The following is a 26,183-nucleotide window of genomic DNA, read 5'->3' as shown; positions in this document are numbered from 1 at the left end:
CTAGCATTTGCCCGCGGCTTCGTTCGCTTTAGAAAGAGACAAAAAGTAGCCTATGTCACTCTCCATCCCTTCAACTATCTCCACTTAAAAAATCACGTCAATTCGTCGCTCCGTTTTGCCGTGAAGGAAGGACAAACAAACAGACACACACACTTTCCCATTTATAATATTAGTATGGATATCCAACCGGAATTAACTAATAGGTAAGGTACAGCGGGACAAGTCCCGACTGGGGGGCCTTTGTAACTGATCCATTATTTCCATTATTACATTATTAAGTTGAGCTCCACATGTATCCACTGAACACGCGTGCCATATATAACCAGTGGACACTCTAATAAATACCTAATGCAAACATTGTAAAACATGGAAAAAATGGATCAGTTGCATTTCACCCCCAGTCGATATTGTCCCGCTGTACCTACCCCCCTATTGCCCCCTGTAAGTGTTTAAATTTTCCTTCCATTCATTTATTCTAATGAATAAAAAGATACTCTAGCCAATATTCCAGATTCCTAAATGAAAATTCAGCGGTATGATCACTGTCGCTTGATAGGGCCTATCTCGTCAGTTCATCCTTTTCGCACTTAAGTACAAAAAGTACTTCCAAAAATAGGCTCTGATATTCCAGGCACATAGGTATACAAAGTTGTGTAAATAAATACTGAAATTCGTCGTAAATTTCCTTAACATTGAATAAACTATTTCTATGAAATCGCCAAAGGCAAAATAGGCAATGAAAAGTCTTGCCTCCGGTTCCAATTTGTGTTTTTATTGACCTAGAAAATTAAATAAAAATTATTGTCCTAAATTATTAGCAAAGTAATAAACCTTTCAAAGGAAAACCTACAAAAAGCCTAAATCTGGCTTGCCATATCTATAGGTTCCTTATGCCTCAAATGCAATAAGGTCTTTTGCAAAATTCTAAGAAGTTCTAATAACATGGTCCTTACAAAAGAGTTGGAGCCTCTGGACAAGGAATGCCACTTATGAGCACTACCTGTATCCGTGGTTCAGTGAAATCTGGAACTGGATCAATCGTCGTTTGCGTCACATTGATACAGTGTTCAGGCCGGACTCGTTACAATACCGCCTTTGTAAATATTGCTAGTTACTTATTTATTGCGTTTTTTTTTGTCGGACTGTAATAATAAGTTGTAGAATCTAGAGCAGAGCTCAACTGGGGAAGTACCTCCGTCTTACAGAAGACCGCAGCCAAATAGCACTAGACCCTACTCATATTGTTGTGTTCCTGCCGGTGAGTAAGGCTGCCAGAGTTCAATTGTCCTTTGAGTCGTCGGCATCCCGAACCCTCATTGCAACTTGTACACTCCTTTTTGCTGTGTATTTAACACAACAAAATGTCTTGTTCAAGTTTATAATGGGTTGGCATCGCGCATGTGACACTTCTTGAGCTGCAGGTGTCCATAGGTTACGGTGACCGCTTTCCATCAGGCGGGCCGTAAGCTTGTTTGCCACTGACGTAGTGTATAAAGAAAACAAGCCTTTTCAAAATAAAGGCGCACAAACTCAAATCTTCGAAAAGAGCGTACACCCATCGTAAAGGCCGGCAACGCACCTCCAACACCTCTGGTGTTTCGGTTGTCCATGGGCGGCGGTGATCGCTTACCATCAGGCGACCTGTCTGCTCGTTTGCCTCCTATCCCATAAAAAAAACAAGCCTATTTAAGCACTAACCTGTCGTGCCGTGGATCTGGAACTAGGTCAATCGTCGTTTGCGTCACATTGATACAGTGTTCGGACCGGACCTATTAGACCAATGCCATTACTGGGGCTATTCACATTATGCTGAAAGGGTGCCATATGTTGCAGGCGTTTTTAATTTTAATAAAACATTTTTCTGAATATTTACAGTCACAATAACTTAGCCATTTTAAAACAACATTGAACATTATTTATAGGTAGCGATATACGACTACCTACTTTGAGAAAACTATTTTTCTACGATAACAGAATTACAAATGCTAAATTGACAAGTTCATTTTCATTCTAGTGTCCTTCAAAAATGTTGTTTTTCGCTTTTCTTTTTCCAACAAATGCTTTCACCGAGGTGCACAAAGCCTATAGTATACCTAAGCATTAACCTGTCCTGTTATGGTTCTGTGGAATCTGGAACTGGGTCAATAGTCGTTTGCGTCACATTGATACAGTGTGACCGGATTCTTAAACCAATGCCATAGTAAATGTTGCTTATTATTTCTTTCTTGTCGGACTGTTCATCATCATCATTTCAGCCATTAATCGCCCACTGCTGAGCATAGGCCTCCCTTCGTGTACGCCACTTATCCCGGTCCTTGGGCTAATCTCATCCAGAAGTGCCCCGCAGTTTTTCGAATGTCGTCCACCCAACGAGCCAACTGTAATAAGCATTTTCAAAATAAAGCTATACACACCTATTTATGCACTAACCTGTCGTGTCGTTCGAATCTGGAACTGGGTCAATCGTCGTTTGCGTCACATTCATACACTGTGGCCGGACTCATTAGACCAATGCCGTTACTGCGGCTATTGATGTTCACACTATAACTGTTCGTACTGAAAGGATGCCATATGTTGCATTCGTTGTAATGATTTTTTCCTTTTCTGTTTATACACTCGTTCATAGATTACGGTCCGTACCAAATGAAACGCCAATATCTCGGTTGAACTAATATTGAAACTGATTATGTACCTATAGTGAGAACTACGGAAAGTAAACTATTGGATCGTTGATTACGCCTAATAAACGTCAAATTTGTCAGGGATAAATACGATCCTAAGGGCCCATTTAGACGGTGCGAAAACTGGATCGCATACTTACGAGTTTTATTACATTGCGGAATTTTATGGCTATGCAAAATTGTGTAACTTCAACAGCCCGCAATGTAACTAAAAATGCAAATGTAATCAACTAATCAGACCTAAAATCAAAAGCAAATTTGTGCCGTATATTGAAGTTCAAATACGGCCAATAGGTAGTTTATTTTTATCTTTTTGTCAATCATTGTTTATTGGAGTTTCCTGAAATCTCGAGGAAAACGAATTTGGTGTACAAAGTAGAAAGCGATAGCCTCTCATCGCTTTTGTTCTATTTGCGCGCCCGATACAATTGATTGTTAAAGTTTTCCATTTAAAAACTACTTGTATCGCGATTCGGCGAAGAGATTTTTCATTTATTTGCCTTGTTTGATAATATATCTAATTGATTAATATTTTTTTGTTATTGTCCAACACATTGTAATATTTTTTCCTAAACGATCATAAACTACGTGCAAAATTGAGGTTCAATATGTGTGTGACCTTGTTCGATAATATTTTCGATGTTTATTACTTGCACTAACCATTTTATATCTTAACATGATTAGCAAAACAATATTTTTTAAAAACTTAATCATTTATTCCAAGAGCGTAAACGTTTTGTTCAGTGATAATTATTACTCAGAAGCAAATCAGCAAGTTCTTAAAAACTAGAAAATTATGTTTAAACAGCATATCAAGTTGAAAAAGTATCTTGTCCAAGAATTTGTGATATTTTAACTTGATATTTTTTGATTTGAACTTGTTGATTCTCAAATGGAGCTTGTAGACAAGACAAATCAAGAACTATTAAAATCAAGCCAAAAGTAAAACCGTGTATTTTTTTTATTTAAACTTTTCGAGTCCTTTAACACCGTCAGAATACTCATATTTCAGCTCTCAAAGGATCCTCAAAGTGTAAGTATCATCAGTGAAAGTTTGCTTTAAACCTTTACGGAAGTTAGAGGCACAACTTTTGACATCGTATTAAAATAAATATTTTTCCTTAAAGCGGGTATCGTAAATAGTTCATTATGTGTTTTATGTTTAAGGTAGGTAAAAAAAAAAATAAGGATTAAACCACTTATGGAACTAAAATACTTAGTATCTGATATATGCGTGGTGCGCGGTGCTCAAACATATCGGAACCCGCACTTTTACGCCGTGTCTTGCTTGGGCGACGGTCGCGCGACCGTCGCCGTCGCGTCTCATACTTCCATATCGATAAGGTTTGGTTTCGTATGCGTCGAATCGCCGTTAGCGCCAGTTATACCATAACTACCGCGCCCATATTGCGTTCAGAATGTTCAGATATACATATGATAGCAACTGTACATTACTTTCCAAACCTAGGAATTATTTTTTATGCCGAGATAGCGAGGTAACTTTTTCAATAAACACCACATAAAAAAAATAAAACTTTAAAACTGCAGCGTGCGTAAAAACCGAACCATGATTGAATATTGCCCTCTTGTGCCGCGCACCGTTAATTCATTAAATGCTGTACGACTTTCGTTTGAAAATTTAAAATCCGTTGATAGTTACAGCTTCGCAAAAAAGGGTAGAAATTAATAGGGGCGCCACCGTCTATGTAAACTGTTGTGCATGCTGTGGCAATTATTGAGTCATTTTTTCATGAGATCAGTAAGTGTTGCTATGATAAAAAAAATAGTTCCATTTCCGCTCTTTTTTGCCAGGCTGTATAGGTACAATGACTAACCAAAACCAGTGCACAGTTATACAAAGATTCTATCTCTTTTTGCCTCGCTCGTGAGCGGTCTAGATTAAGGCTAATTCTAGGTCATAAATTAGCCAGATGGGGGAGGAGAGACAACTGCACTTTGCTGCCAACTCCACGTCCGCAGTTAGAACACCGCCGCTTAATTGCTTTCACGATTGCGATATGCCTCATCGCGATGCGTGTTTGAATTTGGAATCTAAGACCTTTATCCAACTTACTGTAGTTTAGCCTTCGAATAGGTGTGCAGCAAATTTTAAGGTTCGTTTAGACGACGCGCGTACACGATTCCGATTTTAGATATGCGGGCAGATGAAGTTACTTATTATAATTCAGCAAACGAAATAAATACCGCAATGTAATGAAACTCGCATACAGGTACTCCGTGTGTGTAAATCTTCGTATAAATGGATCCTTAGGCGTTACGACATTTCGCATGCGTTTGATTAAAATACCGCATTCGATCAGTCGACTGAATAGTTGGAACCTTATTTACAGACATTATTATTATTACTCTGCAATGTACCTAAATCGCAAGTTAGTTCGCGTGCTATCTGAATGAGCCTTTACACAAAGACTAGTTATGAGAATCCTACAATAATATTTCTTAGGTCTGACAGGAAATAACGAACTCCAATTTATATTAATCAATATTTTATTAAATTATGATGAAATTGGCAGATAAAATCATACCCTGACGTTGTTACAATTGCCCATCGCCCAAAATATGAAATAAATATAAACGAAAATGATAAAATGGAAGTAAAAAATGTCCTATTGATGACATCGATCGCTCTTTCACAAGAAGGACCAATATTATCATTCAAGGAACGTTTAAATAACCGTTCCGATTCTTGAAATTTATTATTCATTGAGGATAAAAACTGCCCTCATATTGATATAAAAATGCAAAAATAAGAAAATTGATCAGTTTTCGTAAATTTATAGCCACAGACGTTAAACTTCCGTATGACATGTTAAAATATATGGATGTAATCTCGTTAATACATCGCGTTCGGCTAGTCTCCTGGGTGGCTAGCCGAATGGCACAATCGCTCACGAAACGCTCACGAAACGAAGCGCTAGTAGATATCTATCTCTATCGCGCTTGCGTATTGGCGCGACAGAGCCAGCGGCGTATCGCATTCGTTTGGCGTCGGAGAAATGCCATTCGGCTACGGGGCCTGGAGCACTCATGCTTGATGACTGATCTCCAAATTATTCTAAACATGTCGCCAAATGCGATGTATTAAAGTGAGTACATGCGTGTAACATGTAAATAATATATAGGTACAGTAGTCCATTAAATAAGGCCTAATCAATGATGGCTCATTACAAACAGATTCATGGTCCCAATAACAGGTCGTTGACACCTTTGGAAAGAACTTCGTAGCTTTCGTTGACATTCTTCGTGATATCCACAGCCGGATTGTCATTGGACACCATCCACGTAGTTCCACTTTGACCTCCTCGGATGACCTCTATAATTCCAGTGACAGCCGACTCAACCCTACAAAGAAAAAGTCGTAAAAAATGTTTATGAACCCCACTTACGTTGGCGGAGACTTTACGGCACAAATCCGATTTTCCTGAGGGAAAATGTCTCTTTACTCTTAAAGGAAAATGAAATAACAGCTGTCTAATCGCGAGAAAGCCGTTGACGCGTTGCATATATCAGGATTGTGGATTACGTGAATAGGGGGAATACTCACGAGGAACAGCGAAATTCGCTTTGTAACTAATTTTGATTTGTGTATAACACGGTTTGGTTGCTAAGTAAATTATTTACCTTTACATAATCGTATCTTCTGTGTTTTATATAATTACCTACTTGTAAAGAATACATTTTTTACCTTTGCCTTTCATCTGCATGTGATGTGAACGATGAATCTTTGTCTTCCGTCAAGCTGTTTCTGTGCAGGATTGCGGTATCAGTGGGACCAAGGCAAACAGTCATGACCTTCACATTTGTTTTTTTATTGTGCTGCTTTCCCTGTAAAAATATGTTTAGGTTGTTTATGACAAACACCTATTTTGCAGAAGGAAACATAGATTATTTTAACACTTTAAGTTCTCGCGCTTTGTACACATATTTAAAGTCACACACAGGTCGAACGCGATTAATTAACATTATTTTTACCTTTTTTCCCAAAAGATCTATCTTCGGACCAGTGCGCGGATGTTGTGAGTGCTGTGTGTCGTGCGGTGGGAAATAAACAATAACTAAAAGCGGGTAGATTATATTTGTTTGTCTACCCCGAACATTTATATAAATTAATATCGGGTAGTTTTGTGTTGTTTACATCTCCGGTGACACTTTGCTGGGACGTCAGTCTTCCGCGACCACGGCCAGTGCAACCTGGCCGAAACGTTGGGAAAAAAGGTAAAAATAATGTTAATTAATCGCGTTCGACCTGTGTGTGACTTTAAATATAGATTATTTTATTCGTGAACACAGGTGACAAAAACACAAAAAATACAGAAAAGAATGAAGTGCCACGAAATGGACTCATCTCAGCGTGTTGCTGGTGACTTTTCCAGCGCTGATCTTCCGATGAGTTATGCATACAGCCACATTCATGGCTATTGAGTTGAACTGAGCAAAAAGCAAAGTATGTCTTAAGGACTGATCAAATGAACGTGTAGAAACTTTGATAACGCAGTTTGTAGAACTTACCCCAATAGAGTTACTGAAATGAAGCACCGCGGTTTTTGTGGCTGCATACACAGGTAGCTGACTGTCACCTCTGAGAGCCCGTAAGGAAGAAATATTGAGGATCGTGCCACCCGCACCTCCTTTGTCGGTCCGCATTAAGTCTAATGCCACTAACGAACTTTGGATTGTGGCTGTCTGAACATGGAACAGGAAAGTTATTACAACATAATGGAAGAATTTAATACGTTAGTAATGGAAGCAATATGTACAGAGTAAGAAATTAGGTCATGCAAAAATAAAATGTCGTTCCGCAAGATAGTGATTGATTTATTCACAGGTACTTGTATAATTGCGTGGAATGGTTACGTATAGGATAAAAAAATTATCGTTTGCGGACAATTACTTAAAAATTGACAACTTTTCAATTTTGCGATTCAAAATATTTTCAAAGTTACTATTATCTAATACCTTAGCAATTCTTGTATATTTATTTATATATACCGGCGATCTCTGGAACGGCTCGAATGATTTCGCTGAAATTTTTATGTCGGGTTTTAGGCGGTGAAAAATCTATCTAGCTTTATCTTAGGACCCGGGAAACGCGAATTTTCGAGTTTTCAAACTCCGAGCGATGCTCTGTCGGCCAGGGTACTGAGTACCTACATATATAAACAAGCAGAAAAATTTGTGTACTTACAAAGTTGACGTCAATGATCTTCTTAAAGTACTGCGTCTCATCAGTGTTCAAAACGGCGGCATTATTAATGACACCGTCTAGCCGCCGATATTTGTCTATAACTTGCGTGAACGCCGCGCTGAGCTGCCGCTCGTCGGCAATATCGCATTTTATGAACTTGGCTCTTAGGGCGCCAAACTTTCTGGAGAGTTCGACTTCTAACGCTTCGCCCTCGCGCTCTCTTATATCGAGGTAAGCGACGTGCTGTAATATCGGGGAAATTACTTGTTTTATTAACTGGTTGGAGTAGGGGTTGTGAGGGTGTAAACGTTGCCAGCTTTGTGTATAGTAGGTTCTAATAAAACGCTGTATCTACATATCGTCACTACTTTGAAAAAATCTCGTATCTCTCTGCTCCTCAAAGTTAAAACGCAGTAAGTCTATATGCATTGCATACATACTTATTACATTTTTATTTTCATTGACAGAAGAAGATACAAGTTTTTTTTAAAGTAGTGACGATATATTCGTTTGAACGATACGAACATGAATTGTTGTGTTAATGTCAAGTCATAGTGATTAAGACACATTTCGCTTCATCATGTCACACAAGTAGATACAAAAGTAGTGCGAAAAGATTTTCCTTCGTATTCTTACGGAAACGTACGAACGTAACGTGTTATGCTATTTCAGTCAGTCTCATTGGTCTCAGTACAAGACGTACTGACACTGTTTGAACTTGGACTACTTTCCGGAAAATACAAAGGAAAAACTTTTCGTGCTACATTTGTACCAATAGTCAATAGTGTCACATTTTCATATTATTAAAATCTAAGTAGTAAATTGGAGATACATCTAATCTCTCGTACGTATTACATCAGAATTATCAAAGTTGTATTTACCGCTGCATTTTCTGTTAATAATGCTTTCACAATCCCAGCACCAACTCCAACGGCGCCGCCGGTCACCACAAATACTTTTTTCTCAATATTTTCCGATTTTTTTAATCCACTAGCAGCCATATTTCGCAATTTTTGACAAACAACACTTCAAACCAATTGTTTACAGATAACTCCCGTTTTTTATCGTAAAGTACCTACTCGTATCTTTGATATGAAATTATCTCTCGATAACGCTCGTTAAAACGTCTTTTACGTCCGTGTTTCATGGGCAGTCTGGCAATAACCCTAAACAAGCATTTCGCATTGACACTTTTATATCTGTCAGTACTCTGCTGGAAACACTCGAGTTCAAATGATAAGATAAAAATATTTTTTCTGTCTGCAGTTAACCTACCGCTTTCAAATGACATGTTTATAAATATTTAAGGTCAAATCACACCGCAGCGCAGCATGCGTGCGTGTTGATATGCACGTGCACCAAAATGTTGGTACCGTGCATGCCTTACGCAAGTGATGATGATGAGGTACCATATCTTAATAATTATAAGCAGAGATTGGGCGTCATTTGTTTTGACATGCCAAAAGCCCGATGACTCAGTTATGAAATAGTAGATTGTGTCACAAGGGAGATGTATATCTTTTTGCTGCCTTGTGACGTACATTGAATCTTAAACAAAGCAACGGATTCTATAATTGAATGTGACTTAACGCCCAAAGTATAAATTGTTTTAACATGTGACATAATTCACGGCTTTTTACTTCACCAATTAGGAAAATTACGCCAGTGCGTGTGCGGTATCTATTTCAATTTATGATGTAAAATTCGTCTTCACACATTTCACTCATATATTAATTTTGCAAAGTAAATGTAAATGTAACTCGATATCTTTCATCCGTCACGTGTTCATATTATTATTTAGAATGCCATGTATACAGCGTGTGTATTCCATACGGGCGTATACCTTAATAATGATTAGTATTGGACCTAAGGAGCCCACATGTTTTTTTTTTAAATAGATAATAGATTTTTTAAATAGAGATACATAATAATTCAGTACGCAACGTATTACGCCTACATGCATTACCGTACCTACCTAAACGTCATGTCGTAATGATGTTGGATAGACGGCGTACATTGCTGCTTGGCCAGATTAAAACAAATAATTACTCTTAATTAATACCACTTTTTAACAAAATGATTATAATCTACGATTCGTATGATCAGATACTATAACTGGATACATTATTCGCTTGTATGGAATCCACACGCTGTATAATTTAACTTAATTGTAATATACGTGGTATCCAGGACGATCGTGCTTAAATCAACAGCTTCTGTAGTTATGAAAGCATCTCTAAGGTAACTCGGATTCAAGTTGTAATGCGGGATCCAAAGATTATTTGACAGACGCTTTATAAACCGAAATATCTAAAAGTTATTTTGTCCTTTACGCCAATTGAACCCAAAAGTATATATCGATATTTCAGAATATAAAACTAGAAATTGAGCGCGTTTTGAGTAGATTAATAGTACTAGTCAGAAAGAACGGTTATTAAATGACTACGTTACATACATAATATACTTATACATACACATATTCCGACTGCTTTTATTTTATGTTGAACATGTTGAACTCGATGTTCGATTTCGAAACACGAATCAAGTTTATTGTTACCAATGGATTAAGGATGAAAAACTGGTATACCTTCGGAGGTGTGAGAGGCGTAGATATATATAAACACAAAAGTTATAGTCAATAGACGGTCTTTCCGGGTAGACGGTCTTCTCCACACTGACCTTAAATACAATAGGTTTGCAGCGGGATTCTATATTGCAAAATTTGTTGTCAATCTTTGAAACTGTGTTCAGTTGTTTTTATTTACGTTTTTACCTACATGTGGTAAATATGGAAGGTAGGCAGTTAGGCACAAATAAGCGATCACATTCATTACTCATTACCTATGTATAGTCGCGTTCAGTTACATCTAGACAATAAAGCTGCGTATTCACTTACTGTTCTGAGCAAGCATTCGTTTTTGTTCATGGGCAGATGAAGACACTTGCACGAATGAACGAACCCTCGATGAGAACTGTTCAGACCACCAAGTGAAAACGCAGCTATACACGAACATGAATATGACATAATATGTTGGTTATTCACCACGCCAACTGTTACGGATCAATTTTGCTATTCGAAAACGAATAGCAAAATTGCATTTTATCCACAAGAGTGCAAAGTAATTTCATACAAATTTTAACTTGATGCCTTGAGCTGGCTGGTAGAATTTACCTATACATAATTTTTTTTTTTTTTTTTTAGTATGAATAGGTAGACGTTTGACCACGATCACACCTGATGGTAAGTCATGATGCGGTCTACGGTGGATCACGCTTACCTATGAGATACCTATTTACTCTTTGTATCTTAAATATTGAATAGATTGCTGGATTTGATTTAGTTTGATGTTTTATAGTCAGTATTTTGTTCGTGTTAGTGTGGTGAAAAAGTCTGTGTTTCACTCTCGGTGGCAAAGTTTGTTTAACCTACGTGCCTTGAAACCCTCGCAACGCTCATGATTCTATTTTTTTAATTCTATAGTGGAATTTTTCGCTTGCTCGGGTATCAATATTGGCACATGCGGTTAAACAACAACTTTGCCCCTTGTATAACAAATAACTATTAGAGCTTTACTGAACGCGACTAGTACCAAATCAAATGTACCATCTACTAAGTGATCTGTTGTGGAATCTCAAAGGTTTTAGACACGGGGAGAATATGGCAGCTTCCATTTGTTCGTGTTGCGAATAATGTAGTGAGAACACCCACGCTATGTGTCTAAGGGAATATGAATTTAATTGCGTAGCTACGTGTGTACAGCTACGTACTTTGCTTATTTGTTGTAAAATTTGGGATGAAATTTTCTGTGAAAGATCAACTTTTCCGTTGGGATAAAACATTTTGTGTCGTGGGCGGGTAATTGATGATTAAATTTGGATAATTGAGTATGGGCGTTAAGCTGATCATAACGATGTTGTTAATAAGAATAATTAATATTTCAATATACCTATCTATGTAACGGTTTTGGGAAATGGCCTGAGAAAATTTACATTCAGTTCATTCTTTTTATAACATTTTCAAAGACTCACACTTATGTACACGTAGCTTGATAAGTATATCATAATTACCCTTTGTTGCTGGGCAAATTCGGGAAAAGAGTTGAAAACAGCGTCAAAAAAAAACTTTTATAAAAAAGGTAAATTTAATGTTTTCCATACTCATAATCACGAGCCCTTTCGATCCTAAGTACCTAGTAGGTGAAAACAGCGTCCAAAATTTAATTATTTCCACTTCGTTGTTAATTTTTTAAACACTCTGTACAACGGTTACCCATACCATTTTGTCCCTGGTTTTTGCCCTAGATCGAAAAGGGCTCGTTATTCTGAGTAGGAAAAACAAAACTTACCTACCTTAGAAAAAATATTTCTGTAGTTTCTTTTCTTCTCGCGAAAATGACCTGCTCCAAATAGGAGCGTGACTACAAGCATGTCTCAAAATCTCTTTCAAAATGTGTGCATCTCAATCTTCATACTTAAGACACGCTAATAGTTCAATGTAATCCCTGATCATGTCGTCTCATTTACTCCCATACTCGAAAATAGAAAGAAAAGGAGAAAGAAGGATGTATTCAGAGTCGGTGTCAAAAATATGTTACCATTTTTGCGCCTTATGTCATTGTACTAAGGGGAAAAAAGGATATATATTTTTGTCAACGACCCTATTGCGGCAAAGTCAAGTGCTCTATTCAGAGCGCAACAATGACATCTAATAGAGCGGGTAACGATGCCGTCACTTTTAGGAATTATGTTGGTAGGGCGTTATTTTATCCTGTGTAATATGGGAAATTATGACAACAGAAATATATAAGGTGTTACTAAATTAGTCACGCATTTTTTTAGGGCTGATAGTACTCCGCACCTGGAGTATATTTATGTATGAAACATCATAGGTTTTGTTATGTTTTTTTTTGGAGAAAACTAGGAAACAAATATGCCATGTTAAAACACCTGTTAATAAAAAAATTAAATGAGATCTCTCTACACACCATACACATCTCGGATACTGGTGATCTAATATATATTATGAAAAAGGCGCGTTCCTAGCACACACTCTAAGCTCGTGTAGGTGAACGCATACCATGCTTGTATGAGTTAGATATGACAGGTTGACTGTTCGCGTTTTTGACGGGCGGTAACTGTGAGGTAACCGAGAGGGGGTGGGCGGCGCTTTCAGCGGGGAGCGGGAGTGGCCATACTGTAAGATAGTACTCTTTAGTATACTGTGCCATAGATGAATAAGTAACAGAAGACTTGTAGCTCCATACTTCAGTAAATGCGGGATATTTGTATAGGCATAGTTAAGTGACATCTAGCGACAACCACGAGTCAATCACGCGTCAAATAGCGTGAATTATCAGTAGGTACCACTCGATACTAGGTGGCAACAGTGTCTCGTCGTCCAAAAAAATAATATTAGAACACTTTACAACTTATATTACAAGCAGAAGGAATTGAAAACAGAATACTGATTAATACTATTGTAATATTAGCTAAAAATTGGTGAGCATTAGAATCTTCGTTCGTCGTGACATCTATTGACAAGTAGCAGTAATAATAATTTACGCTAGTTGACGCGTGATTGTCGCTAGATGTCACTTAACTATGCCTATACAAATAACTCGCATTTACTGATGTATGGAGTTACAACTCTTCCCTTACTTATTCCTCTATGCTAGACACTGTTAACGTGACACGAGGGACAGTGTTAAACATCCTGACAGGCAATTGCATTATAGGGGATGGTTATGGTTATTTAGAAAATAAATTAAAATAATTATATTTTTTTAAAAGGAAATGAAAACAAAAAAATCATATCAAAAATTTTGTTTTGACTTTTAGTGAAAGTTAATTGTTTTAGTGTTAATTAACGTCCCTTAAAATATCCGTGACTAATTTGATTACACTTTATATATGAGACTGAAATAAATATTATTATGGTTGAAAAGGTTGCACTCGTAAACGCGAATAAAATAGGTAGTAAATCATCTTTGCATGTTTCATTTAAACATTATATTGTGTTACCTGATGTTGTGAATCTCTAAAATCTAAATAATTAAATCTCTTCTATATGGAGAAAAAATAAATTCGAAGGCAAAACGTTACATGATAACTTACAACAAACTACTCCAAACATGGTTGTAATTCAAAATCATTGCTGTAATATCACAAATCCTTAATAAAAACTGATTACATGATCCCACATTCAGTGCTTGGTCATAATACTAATGTCAGTCTTAAATACGATAAAATACGTTAAACAACAAGATCTGCAACATACGAGTATGACTTCTCTATCAAATAGTAATGCATAAAATCCCGCCAGAAAATGTAATGTCAGAAATAAAATTGGAATGCTAGGTTACTTCATTCGCCGACGCTTGGCGTTTCATACGTGTCTCGTCTTCTAAAACGTGATCTTTTTATATTGTGAGCTTCAGCCTGTCATACAAGGGTGTATACTGTATACAGAGAGGTTCTGAAAACGAGTTTTATTAGAAAAGAATTGCTTTTTGTATTATGGTCGGTCGTCATAAATTAAATTCAAAATTGCTGCAACATTATTAACATGATACTTTCATCTACGGACTACAGTCAGAGATCTTAAAACGATTATTATTCCGTACTAAAATAACGGTATTTTTTTCCTGATTTTTGTCTTTGGTTATTTTTTTAATGGGCTTTAAAAATACCGATTATGAACCCTGTGACTGATATGGATCCCGTTTTTATGTTTCTCTCGATATGAAATTAAAAAAACATAGATCTAAAAAACCGGCCAAGTGCGAGTCGGGCTCGCGCACAAAGGGTTCCGTAGCAGCAAACCAAAATTACAGTTAAATCAACCTATCTCAAAAACTATAAGAGATACTTTGATCAAACCAAAAATCGTTGAAAGAGTTAATTAGCATGCATCACCTCTATTTTTTTTAGAATTTTATACCCCGTAGTTATAAAAATAGAGGGGGGGGGACATACTTTTTACGACTTTGAGAGCTGATATCTCAAAAACCGTTCACTTTAAGAAAAATGTTTTTTAGAAAACTTTATATCATTTTAAAAGACCTTTCCATTGATACCCCACACGGGTATGTACATCGAAAAAAAAATTTTCATCCCTCAGTTACATGTATGGGGGGCCCCACCCCCAATTCTTTTTTTTACTATTTAGTGTCATAATTTTGTAGCGGTTCATACAACACATATTCCCATCAAATTTCATCACTGTAGTACTTATAGTTTCCGAGTAAATCGGCTGTGACAGACGGACAGACGGACAGACGGACAGACGGACAGACGGACATGACGAAACTATAAGGGAAACTATATAAAAAAGCACACTATACCTAAACACAAGTAGCAATGTACCAACTTAAACTAAAAACAATTAGCGATCAAAATATGGTAGGTATAGGTAACAAACATTTGCAAAGATCAGTAACAAACACGTAGTAGTGAGACTACTGTATGTTTTCTTTAAAACTTTTCTTAGTACTGAGTCTAAAGGAGTTGGTTTACGTACAGTTATAATAGAGCTATGGAAAATTGCGTGGAGGGCGTTGAAGGGTGGCCATAGAGGCGGAAAGTGATTTAAAAAAAGCCTGAATAGCACAATGGGCGGCTGGGCAAAAATATCTCCCCTTATGGTGAAGTGGAGCAGAACCATTAACTCTATATTAACAGGTACAGTCGACCAATTCGATCTTAAGTCGCTGTAGAACCTTTTCACAGTAAGCGCCCAAGTAACATCGAAGCCAAATAAAGTAAGGTATCTATAAGATAGTTAAATCCTAGGCCAATCTAGATTTCTAGAAATTAGTTGAGCGTACCTAGATATTATGGATTATCGAGAGCATAAAATAATTCATTTCATTCGAAGTAATGGGCTGAACGATTGGGCAAGGGCCGCTTTATTTAAGTAGGAGATAAAATGGGTATTTATGAGAGGTTTACAAGTACAGTCTGCTTTAAACCACGATTGCTATTTAAATAAATGTATGTTGTTAAATAATTGTACCTACTATAATGCTTCTGATTCAACTGCCGCTACTATTCAATTTTAATAAAAAAAAATCAGTTGAATTGAGAACCTCCTCCTTTTTTTTGAAGTCTGTTAAAAATAAAACATATCTGTCTTCTGACTAGTTATCAGTATGCGTAGCCGAATGCGCAAACGCTCACGATAATATTATCTCTTTCGTAGCTATCTACTAGTATTTCTATCGCTCTTGCGTATCTATGCTTCAGAGATAAATACCATATTTGTTCTGCAGAAGAGGGCTATTCGAGCAATATACAAAATGAACCATAGAGACTCACTTAGAGATAAGTTTAAGGACATTAATATAATGACAGTGCATTGTCAATATATTTATGAGAATATTATGTATGTACATAAAAACATTTGTAAATTTAAGAAAAACTGTGATGTACATAATATAAACACTAGAAATAAGCATAAGCTTGCAGTGCCCTTCACTCGGCTCCATAAAATTAAAAAATCATTCATGGGTAATTGTGTAAGATTTTATAACAAACTTCCTAATGCCATCACTGAACTGTCTTTTAATCGATTTAAACATTATGTAAAGCGTATACTGATCTCTAAAGCCTACTATAGCACACAAGACTACATGAATGATGAAACACTGTGGGATACAAGTATTGCTGAAAACCATTAATTATATAGCTTATTAATGATGATATTGATAATTCAATGTATTTTTACACAATTTTTTTGACATTTAGAATGTATTCTAGAAGTTTTTATACTAGTATTTTTTTATACAATTTAGATTGATATCATTTTATTAAATCAATGTAGTTTTAAAACAATATTGTTTATTGCACCAATAAATTGCTCTGATATTTAGAATAAGATGAATATTGTACACTGTTGACAATTTAAAAGTGCTTATTGTAAGCCTATTTGAATAAAGAATATTTTGATTGATTGATTGATATTGGCGCGACAGAGCCAGACTACATTTTCTGCGGCGTTTCGGTGACGTTTCGCGTCGCAAAAATGCCATTCGGCTACGGGGTATGGGCTTTTACAACGTTTGTATCCATTTATTATAAATTACGACATACCTAATAAAATAACTTAATGCATGATTAAATTTATGTCATCATTTCAGTGCTACACAATCGTTTTGATAATCTCACAAACGTTATTATTACTGCACAGCAAACTACACCACAGTTTAAATTCAAAGTATGCAGAACTTGCGAAACGTACGCGCTGCTCTTTTAAAAGCTTCATTGTTATATTATTAACGAGGAACGCGAAATAAGTAGAATTATTCCAGCATGTAGACAAAGGCGGCCACTTCACTCGGAATGCGGCCGCGGCAGCCGCAGCTTACTCCGGTATATAAGGATTGTTTCCTTTTAACTGAAATAAATGTAATATTTATACCAACGAAGGCAAAAATAACCAGGCTAGACCAAGGTAAGGCTTAGGGTCAGTTGCATCTACTCTTCTGTCACCGATTTAGCGTTCGCTAAATTTTAATGTAGGTAAGAGAATTTCCATAGATCGACGTTGATATGTCCTTCAAATGTGGTTCATGCAATTGATCCTTAGTGTAGAGGAATGTAATCGAACTGTAAGGAGGAGCTTGAACTGCATCTTTTAGTGTAGTAAAATTTCTGGCAGCGATGATAGTACTAAGCCTGCGATTGCGCAGCCCATCCGCAAAGCTCTGAATAGCCTGGCGTTCATTTAACACTTTCGAAACCGGGCTCTACGCGGCGCTACGACATTTTCGCTACATACGGGGAAACCCATGTAATCGGCTACGCTTCTACGAGCGGTGTACCCGACAGTCGGGTTCTTGGTAGCGAAAGTGTTAAGGGTCGTAGCACCTTATAGTTATCGATATTGTCGCCTGCCTGACACAAAGTAAGATCGACAAACATTTCCGCTAATTGTTTACCATAATCATCAATAGAAAGTTCATATTGTTTCAATTTCAAAAGTTGTTTTTGCAAGCTTGGCACAGATTTTTTCGGTAAAAGTTCATTTTTCATGTCCGAGAGTAACGCTTCAACACTACTGTGGTAGCAACTTAAGTTTAGCTGAAGGCGATAGTCTACTTTTCAAGACGAAGGTTACCAATTTTGTTTTCGACTCACTATCCAAAAGCGATTGATAATATTCAATACCGTCAATTAAATTTTGTATATCATTAATATCATCTTTCATAACTGGTAATAGACTCAAAGCCGTTTTTAAGTTAAACTTCTCCATTTCGATTGAATTATTGGACCCGTTATTTTCGTTACACAATTCTATAATCTCCGCATACAATTTGTCAAATTGACTACACAATTCTTTTATAGTTATAAGATCATCATGCGTTATGCTATCTTTTATTTCTTCTAAGCTATCCAAAAAACTAGTATAATCAGAAAGTACAGTTTGTGCCTCAATTAATTTATTTTTAACAACTGGTCCTTCCCTTCTCTTAGGACCGATTTTAATCAAATATTTTCTTATAGCAGTTAATTGTTCAATTAAAGCTAATAACTCTTCTGCCATACTAAAACATTATTACAATTATAATATCATTCGCCTTAACAATACCTAAACAACACTAATTATAAATCAATTAAGTCTCATGTTACTCACAGTCCGGTGCGGTATGTACATACGAGTACATTCGGTACAGACGATCATATCGCGCACAACACAACACTTTTCACTGCACTATATTCTGGCTGTATTGTTTTATGAAAATAATGTTTGTTTCTAAATGTTCAAATCTGAATTAAACTTCGTTTTCTGATTTGGGCGCTCGGCGAAAAATTGACCTTCTCAATGCGTGTCCACGTATCTCCTCGCGGATCCACCGTTTGTGGCATTTCCGGTACATGTAGTATGCAGCACCCAAGCAAATGATATCAAAAATGCATACCACCACGACGAGCAGACAATTTGTGGTATTTATACTCTTGACCACCTCAGCGTTGTTGCTGGAGCCCCCGGCAGCATTCTGGGCTATAACGACCTCTTCTTTTGTTTGCGAAGATCCCATCTCGCCGTTATGTGTAAAATGATGTAGTTCGTCCTTGCAACTATGATAATATTCTATTTGACGTTAACACTTTCGCGCGCGATAGTCATGGCGGCGCGCAACGGACTGCGTCGGCAGGATCGCCATGTAAGGAGGTTGGTTGATGGAAACAACTTGTCTCTTTGAAGTATGATTTAATACTGGAATATGAGCCTTAACCTACGGAATATATAGAGAGTTACATGAATCATAATATACTTAAGCATCTATACACTACAGAACCAACGCCCTCCGCGACAGATGCTTGAACTGTGGTCGGTGGCATAGGTAGTTCAAGTACCTACTTGAAACAAATTTGTGGGATAAATGGGACAAGATAAGGACTTGGGCAAGAAAAAAACAATTGTAAGATATTCTGTTACGGTTCTATACTATACGTGTCCTTATGACAATTACCTACGTTGGCACCACACGTTTTTACACTACTACTAAACTTAATTTTACACCATTAAGTCCTGTTGTAGTATATATCGTCGTATGCCTTACACATTCTTCATTACTTCTCCAATTAGACACCGCATCTGCATAACAGAAAATTAAGTACCTCGTTGATTAGTCTAGCAGGGATTCGCAGGGTTACGGAGCTAATGAGTAAACTGATGTGTGTAACTTGCTTTCGGAAACGGGACTTGTGTTGATTTAGGGACTTAGTAGATACTGCAGACGGAGACCAGAAAATACATCTGGGTATTACGGTAGACATATTGAATCTACCTGATTTAAAGTTGTAGCCACAGGCCCCGTAGCCGAATAGCATTTTTATGACGCGAAACGAAAACGAAACGCCGCGAAAGGTAGTCTGGCTCTGTCGCGCCGATACGCAAGAGCGATAGAGATAGATATCTACGAGTGTTTCGTGAGCGTTTGTGCTTTCGGCTACGCACGCAGGTACATTACAATCGTCATTACTTTGAAAAAATCTCGTATCTCACGCTGCTCCTCAAAGTTAAAACGCAGTAAGTCTATATGCATTCCATACATACTTACTACAATTTTCTTTTCATTGACAGACGAAGATACAAGTTTTTAGGGTTCCGTAGTCAACTAGGAACCCTTATAGTTTCGCCATGTCTGTCTGTCCGTCCGTCCGTCCGTCCGTCCGTCCGTCCGTCCGTCCGTCCGTCCGCGGATAATCTCAGTAACCGTTAGCACTAGAAAGCTGAAATTTGGTACCAATATGTATATCAATCACGCCAACAAAGTGCAAAAATAAAAAATGGAAAAAAATGTTTTATTAGGGTACCCCCCCTACATGTAAAGTGGGGGCTGATTTTTTTTTTCATTCTAACCCCAACGTGTGATATATCGTTGGATAGGTATTTAAAAATGAATAAGGGTTTTCTAAGATCGTTTTTTGATATTATTAATATTTTCGGAAATAATCGCTCCTAAAGGAAAAAAAAGTGCGTCCCCCCCCTCTAACTTTTGAACCATATGTTTAAAAAATATGAAAAAAATCACAAATGTAGAACTTTATAAAGACTTTCTAGGAAAATTATTTTGAACTTGATAGGTTCAGTAGTTTTTGAGAAAATTACGGAAAACTACGGAACCCTACACTGAGCGTGGCCCGACACGCTCTTGGCCGGTTTTTTTAAAGTAGTGACGATATTTAACAAGGTACAAAGCTAAATGCACAAACGCTAACGATAAGTATCGTTATTGTAGCTATCTCTATCGCTCTTCTTCGTATTGGCGCGACAGAGTCCGACTGCGTTTCGATGGGCGTCTAGCGTCAACGATAGTCATTTCAGTTATTCCAGTAGGTTCTTATTATTGTTCTTGTAGGCATTGGCCTAAATGCAATAAAAATAAATGAAGTTGAGTACTACGTTCTATCGGTTTAAAACGTTTAAAAGGTTTTGAATACGACAACAAGAGTAAACTATCAAATTTACCCTTAGATAAGTAATTTTTTTTTGTGAAAAAAAGTCTTTGGACCATACATTTATGAGTAACTTTGAATTTTATTTGTTTCTACTCTAATTACTTTTAAAAATAGCCTTCGATATTTTATATACAGAACAATTTCATTACAATTTATATTCTATTATGGAATGACAAAAAATAATTAGGAAGATTGAATTTTACTACTACTTTTTTTTTTGAAGAAGGACGAGCTATTTCCTTTCCTTTAATAATTTTAAGACTACCAAAAATTATACTACTGCTCAACTTATACTTCAAATATTTATCTTAGATCTGCCAACATTTGGCACTGGGTGAAAACCTTTTTTTCATTTATATTTTTGTAGTTGAACAGATGAAACTTGAACTCAGATATCAGATGAAATCTTATGAAAACATGTTTTCAAGCGAACAACATGTTTACACACAGAATGTCACAGATTTATACATTTTATTAATATAGAAAGCCGTGATTGATTTTTCCTCGTCTAGTTTTCTGGCGATGCAAGCAAAGTTGGGTGAACTTCGTGTGTCGCAGTTCTTAACTTCGATAGCAAGTCGTAGTCTATTAATAGTTAGAAACAGTTCTGTGTGCACAACTTGCTGAAGTCAGAAGTTATATTATGGGTTTATTGAAGCGTACAATGTTTGTCTTTTAGAAGGTAAATATCACATCAGGGCCGTGTATCACAAACTTGTCTGACTGAAAATAAAACTAAAAAAATACTGTTATGGCTAAGAATTGAGCTTATGGCAACTGGATCAGTGTTCTACACTCTGAGATAAAAAGGCCTCATCCATAGCAAGATAATTTTCTACCATTAATCCCCAAAACAATATCAAAAAGAATCATATAGGTTTTAGCCTGATGGTACATACATACATACATATAATCACGCCTGTATCTCATAAAGGGGTAGGCAGAACACATGAAACTACTAAAGCTTCAGTGCCACTCTTGGCAAATAAGGGTTGAAAGAAAACGAAACTGTGACATTGCAGTGACAGGTTGCCAGCCTCTCGCCTACGCCACAATTTAACCCATATCCCACAGTCGCTTTCTACGACACCCACGGGAACGCCACCTGTGTGGTGACGGGTTAAGAATTTCACCACCCCCTTTTTAGCCTGATGGTATTAAATAAAATTGTGAACAATTTATTTTGGAATGAAGTACCCTTACCATATCCTTTTCAGTCCCATCAACATTTCATCAGAAGTGTAATAGAATTCTTGTTTGGAAGATATGGCAAATTCAAGTCTAGACTTGCAATCCAGCTTAGGTCGTAACCTGCTTACACCACGTGTGTAGACTCGGCGCGGAAATTGAAATGCCACGACGTGTTTTCGTTGGCGGCAGCACATTTAAATTTCATCAAAGACTCGCGAGAACCTTGCCTCGCGACATGAAATTGTATTTTCCGTGCGAATAACGCGTATGTCGAAAGGTGTCGAGTACAAGTTTGTTCGTTTTGTTTATAAATGTCAGTTCCTTTTTAACTCATCTTGCTTACTTTGGAATATAATTTGATCTTATTAGGAAGGGCTTTGGCTGATATTGGCTTTGAATGACACGGCTACGAAAGTCAACAGCACACAAACCCCTGAATTAAGTAAATATCTTTGTAATAATGGCAAAGTTTTCCTTTCCTGTTTTGTTTCTTTTTTCCACAACAACGTTTTCTGCAACTACTACTGCATATTATATGTAAATAAAAGTAAATACATAGCATTTTATAAACCATAACATTCATAATTAGATACTTGATTTGCAAATCTTGATGCGCTTGGGAACGATGAACATAATCTTCTTTAAGAAAGGTTTTCGCATTCCAATAAATTTAATTTTAAAAATCTGGCTTCCATTGTGTAAAAGCACAACCATCTGCAAAAACACTCTGAGAAATCGTCGCTAAAATACATTCAATCGGCCCGGGCCGCAGGAGCCCGCTATAAAATTTGTCCTCTCTTTGTTGCATCCAAGCATAAATCCTCAACGGAGTCGAATCCTTATCGACACTTTATCGACTAGATACAGCCGGGATGCAATTTGCACCCTCAAATTGTGTTTTCCACGTTGCTTAGTTCCATTTTGGTCAACTGCTTCGGAGTTTACATTAAACAACTTCAATGTAAAACAAATCTAGTAAATTGTGGATTCAGCAGAGGTTTATTTACGGTTAAGATGGGTGTTGGTTTTTCGCGTTAAGGCAGCTCCGCTGCTGCTAAAATTTTAAATGCCGAGATATCTCTGGAAAATAAATAGAGTTATGAAGTAAATTGTACATTTTATTACTGTTAGATACGTGCACTACTGTAACTGATAAAATTAAGTGGCACTGTTCCACTATGTGCCATAGGCACAATTTATTTATATTGGTTTGTAATATTTAACACGATTCTTGCTCGTAGTTTTAAATTCAAACGAGACTTAAGTAGGTACCATATTTGAATAAAACATTACATCTCTTTTTATAACATTTTATGTTGACGCTTTCTGAATGCTTTGACAATGTATTTTCAATAACTAAATAGCCTAAATAATTATTAATAAAATCGCAGGGCTGTTAATGCTGCTGCCTATTGGGCATCTACTGTATAAGAAAGGAACCTCGACACGATAAGAATAAGAAGAATAAAATCGCAATGAATTTAGTAGTAGTACCGCAGGCAAGCGTGCCTTGCAAAATACCCTACTGTTTTTAAGGTAATCCCAATAAAAATGGTGTTGTCTCTCGTGCAAGTATAACATAAAACGTTAAGGTAAATTCCTAAAGCCTTACTGGCCGCCAACCCAGCTTTTATGGCAAAAATATTCTAAATTAAAGCATACCTTTCTGGAGTGTTTGCGTTCGTCGAAATGAGTTGGATTATGCCAGGACTTTTGATATCTGCTTTGACAACTTTTATTTACTATTTTTTCAAAGAACAGGGTGGCTAGCCGAATGGCACAATCGCTCACGAAACGCTCACGAAACGAAGCGCTAGTAGATATCTATCTCTATCGCGCTTGCGTATTGGCGCGACAGAGCCAGCGGCGTATCGCTTTCGTTTGGCGTCGGAGAAATGCCATTCGGCTACGGGGCCTGTAAAGTAAAAAAATAAAAAAATAAAATAAGACCTTTCAGTTTATACCTTTCAGATTGACCCACCACTTGTTGTTATTTTCTAAATAAGTACTTAATTAATTATGTGATAAACGCAAATACTTTGTTCTCGTATCTTGGGTTTTTAATAAGAGTAATTTTTCAATTTCGATTTTTTTTAATCACCCGATATTCACTCAAAAACATACGTACGACTAAAACGGTTTTTCCATCTTTGCAGGTGTTATTCGATAGTTTCACTCTCGGTCGCTTCACGTCCTTCACAGAAGATGGATGTCCAGATGGCTACATGCAAATCCAAGAGGCCAGTAGGCCGCAAGTCGGCGGCTCCTGGTGCGGGACCTCGTGGGGCCCGTCGATATACTACAGCGAAACAAAATCCATTACGCTCATTATACGCTTATTACACTTATCGAAAGAACAGAATAATTACAATTTTGATTTCCGTATGGCGTATAAAGTGTTGAGAAGAGAATATGCCACAGTACGATTTGGAGGAACGCCTCCGTCAGGTAACTTTTACTTAATATGTTTACATTAGTTTCTTTTATTATGCCATATTTGCTAATGCTATTACATACGTCTCTCTTTAGCCTCACATTCAGCTAGAACCATAAACCGTATAATAAATAAAATGTCACACAGAAATATTACTTTCTTACGGGAAAAACAAAAGAAATAGGCTACAAAACGCGTTCACAAATCTCATAAAAATTTCTCGTTTCAGAACGTCCTTTTTTCAAGCTCAGGCCTATGCCTTATCCCGTAAACATATCACGGGGTGAAGATACGAACGTCGCTAGAACGACAAAAACCGAGTATTACCTCGGGGATTTGATCTCCGGAACTTATTGCTCGCGAATCTTCAGCGACTGCGATCGTAAAAACTGTAGGCTACAGTCGCCTAATTTCCCAGGCGTTTACCCCAGAAACTTGACCTGTTACTACGCCGTGCGACAACACGAAGTGCCTCAAGGAAAACACGCTTTAATTGTGGTGAAACAGCCGAATGGTCAGCTCGTCTCAATTAGAAGTCAGAAGGCATTGTACGCCGCGTCTCAACAAGAGCGCGGAAACAATGGGCGGGAGCTGAAAGTCTGGCAACAATGCGACGAAGTGCAAGACTATGTTACCGTATACGACGGTTATACGACGAGAGATCCTGTTATTTTGAAGTTTTGTGGCGGCGGCGTCGCTGTTCCTGAGGCGATATCGAGCGGACCTGAGTTATTAGTTGAATTCACGACGTCACCTTTTGGAACATTCTTGCAGCCGGCGACTTTGCAGTCATTACACGGATTTCAGCTTGAAGTTGAGGTAAGATTAAAAATATCCCGACTGAGTAAAGTCCTTTTTTAAACAAATCTTGAACTTCATTTGCAAAACGACTGCAAAAGTTATCTAAGTGTCAGCGTTTGCTCTACGTCGTATAATAAATGCAAATTCCTTCGCAGCATCGTCGGTGGCTCCAAACTATAACCATTCACTGTAAATGCAAATTATACTTTGAAATAGTTTAATGTTATAATCCTAACGATATTATAACACAAATTTATATTCGGTTCAGTTAAATTCCGCTTTGAGGTTGCATTTGATAGGTACTTGTATTTTAACGTGGCTGTAATACAGTTTTAACGGTGCACGGTGATTTGTTTTTAAACATTTTTTAAGCGGTGTCTGGAGCTGGTTTGGCTTCTCGCCAAATTGCAATTAAGCGAAAAGTTGATTCTAGATAAGTGTTCTTTATTAATGATCTTTAGCTGCGATAAAGATCATCTTTGTGTAGTTTCTAGATAATTTAGCACTAACGGCTACTATAGTTATCTAAATTACATAAATTTGACTTAGCGAACGATTTTTAGCGAAACGTAATTTTAACCTAGATGCATGTAGCATAACGGATATAAAGAAAACATCAAAATGAGAAGCTTGTTTATAAATGCAAAATGGATTATTTACTGTGCATTCAATTCAAAATTAATCTGAATAAATTTCATTCTCTATTCGTCCACTCCTGAAGTTTGCTATTCGATGAGATTCTTCTATTTTTTTGATGTATTCGTGTCTAACACGTTATTGAAAAGGCTAAATGATGACATACGAGTCATTGCGCAGTTATTTAAAGTGTTCGGGTGAACGGTAATAAATCAAGAAGTGCCCTAGAGACCTCGCTTGGGCCCCGGCCAAAGTGTAATTAGTACCG

General features: G+C 37.1%; 2 protein-coding genes across 2 annotated transcripts in view; one reads left to right on the top strand and one right to left on the bottom strand.

Annotated features, from left to right (window-relative positions):
- Positions 1-26,183, top strand: part of LOC125227725 — a 163,897-nt gene that overhangs the window by 129,867 nt on the left and 7,847 nt on the right. Inside the window, exons 4-5 of the mRNA XM_048132028.1 lie at positions 24,201-24,492; positions 24,708-25,297. Coding sequence (XP_047987985.1) covers positions 24,201-24,492; positions 24,708-25,297 — 882 coding nt within the window. The remainder of the gene's footprint in view (positions 1-24,200; positions 24,493-24,707; positions 25,298-26,183) is intronic.
- On the bottom strand, positions 5,782-9,053 carry LOC125227727 (15-hydroxyprostaglandin dehydrogenase [NAD(+)]-like). Its single transcript, XM_048132029.1, has 5 exons — positions 8,769-9,053; positions 7,888-8,130; positions 7,212-7,385; positions 6,388-6,527; positions 5,782-6,044 (listed from the first exon to the last, which is right to left on the bottom strand). The coding sequence occupies exons 1-5, from the start codon at positions 8,886-8,888 to the stop codon at positions 5,879-5,881; spliced, it is 843 nt and encodes a 280-aa protein (XP_047987986.1). The 5' UTR covers positions 8,889-9,053; the 3' UTR covers positions 5,782-5,878.

This window comes from Leguminivora glycinivorella, chromosome 7, assembly GCF_023078275.1.
Source record: "Leguminivora glycinivorella isolate SPB_JAAS2020 chromosome 7, LegGlyc_1.1, whole genome shotgun sequence".
Classification (NCBI taxonomy): domain Eukaryota; kingdom Metazoa; phylum Arthropoda; class Insecta; order Lepidoptera; family Tortricidae; genus Leguminivora; species Leguminivora glycinivorella.
This window is presented reverse-complemented; position numbering and strand designations above follow the sequence as displayed.